Raw genomic sequence first — 1,563 nt, 5'->3', positions numbered from 1 at the left:
AGGACAGCTGGGCTCCTGCTGCTCTGGGACCAGCCTTCCTCTGCGGTCCCCCGATGTCCCCACCAGAAACACCCCCACTCTATTCTGAAGTTAGGGGGGAGGGGCACAGAGAATGGGGGTGCGACTGAGTCCCTTGTGCCTGAGCTCCTGGGCATGGGGACGCTGGCTTCCTCCTCTCCTAGCCCCCTGGCCTGAGCAGGAGTGTGAACCGGTGTGTTCATTCCCCCTGCACGCGCCCCTCCCCCTGCACGCGCCCCTCCCCCTGCAGACACCCCTCCCCCTGCACATGCCCCTCCCCCTGCAGGCGCCCCTCCCAAGGCAGGCAGTGCTCACCGTCCACCGTCCAGGGCAGCGCCCAGCCGTGGGGCCGCAGCAGCTCCTGCACAGCCTCCAGCACCGTCTGCAGCTTCTGCTTCTGCCCGATCTCCGACTGCGTCACCTCGGCCACGTTCAGCTTGCAGCCCGCCAGCGTTTCTACAGCGAGGACAGAGCAGAGGGCAGAGTCAGGCAGAGCCGCAGGGTCGGCTGCCTGCTCAGTGGCTCACGAGGAGGCCCCCTCCCCATGGGGTCCGGGTCCGAGGTGGAGCCGGTCACCTGCAACAGCGGGGGCTTGGGGGATGGGGAGCCACAGAACCCCGGACTCCCAGCCACTCAGGCTCCTTAGATCACTGCTCCGGAATGGAGGGGGCGGGGGGTGCGAGGGGAAAGCCGTGCCCGCCCCCCTTGGGGACAGTCTTTGCACATTAGATGGACAAATGGTTCAAGGCGCAGTGGGCAGGCGAGGAGCCACCTGCAGGGATGGACGGGAGCTGCGGAGGCTGGGCCAGGACTTCCCGGCGGGAAGAGGACGTTGGTGCGAAGATAAAGGGCCTGACAGGCCACCTCTGCTCCCTGCACCCGCGGTCCCACTCTTGTTCCTCCCTCTGGACCCCACAGTCAGGACCCTGCGACCATCCCGTCTCCCGGGGGAGCAGGGGGCAGTCCGAGGACCCAACACGACCTGTCACCTTCGCTCAAGGCAGCTTCGTGACTTCTTGTTCCTCCCTCTGGACCCCACAGTCAGGACCCTGTGACCATCCCGTCTCCCGGGGGAGCAGGGGGCAGTCTGAGGAGCCGACAAGACCTGTCACCTCCGCTCAAGGCAGCTACGGGACTGCGGCCCCTCTGGCCCCGCCGCGGCCTGGCGCCCTCCCTTCCCGCCCGAGGACCCACACCTGCAGGAGCCCCGGTTTCCCTCCTGCTGTTTATTCTAAGTGAGCCACGCCCTCATAAAGGCTGTCCCCACGGCTTTCTATCTTGCAGTGTCCCCGGCAAAGTTCTGTTTGAGGCATTTTCACTGGAGGCGCCTGGGGCGCCCACATTCTCCCGTGACCTCCCTCCCCTGATTAGAAGGAGAACACACAGCCCTGGTGTCCCTGAGGTACCGCAATCATAGATGCCTGCGGGCTCGGTTCATTCACTCACTCCCCACCCACACATGGCGACTGAGCACCTACTGTGCGCCAGGCCTACTGTGCGCCAGGCGCGGTCCCAGGGCCCACGTGTCTCTGCTCCCCTTGGCTG

General features: G+C 66.0%; 1 protein-coding gene across 1 annotated transcript in view; it reads right to left on the bottom strand.

Moving 5' to 3' along the window:
• Window positions 1-1,563, bottom strand: part of PARVB (parvin, beta) — a 44,303-nt gene that overhangs the window by 33,569 nt on the left and 9,171 nt on the right. Inside the window, exon 4 of the mRNA XM_014535119.1 lies at window positions 334-474. Coding sequence (XP_014390605.1) covers window positions 334-474 — 141 coding nt within the window. The remainder of the gene's footprint in view (window positions 1-333; window positions 475-1,563) is intronic.

This window comes from Myotis brandtii, unplaced genomic scaffold (assembly GCF_000412655.1).
Source record: "Myotis brandtii unplaced genomic scaffold, ASM41265v1 scaffold138, whole genome shotgun sequence".
In the NCBI taxonomy this organism is placed as follows: domain Eukaryota; kingdom Metazoa; phylum Chordata; class Mammalia; order Chiroptera; family Vespertilionidae; genus Myotis; species Myotis brandtii.
The sequence above is the reverse complement of the archived record's forward strand: the minus strand, read 5'-3'. Positions and strand labels throughout refer to the sequence as shown.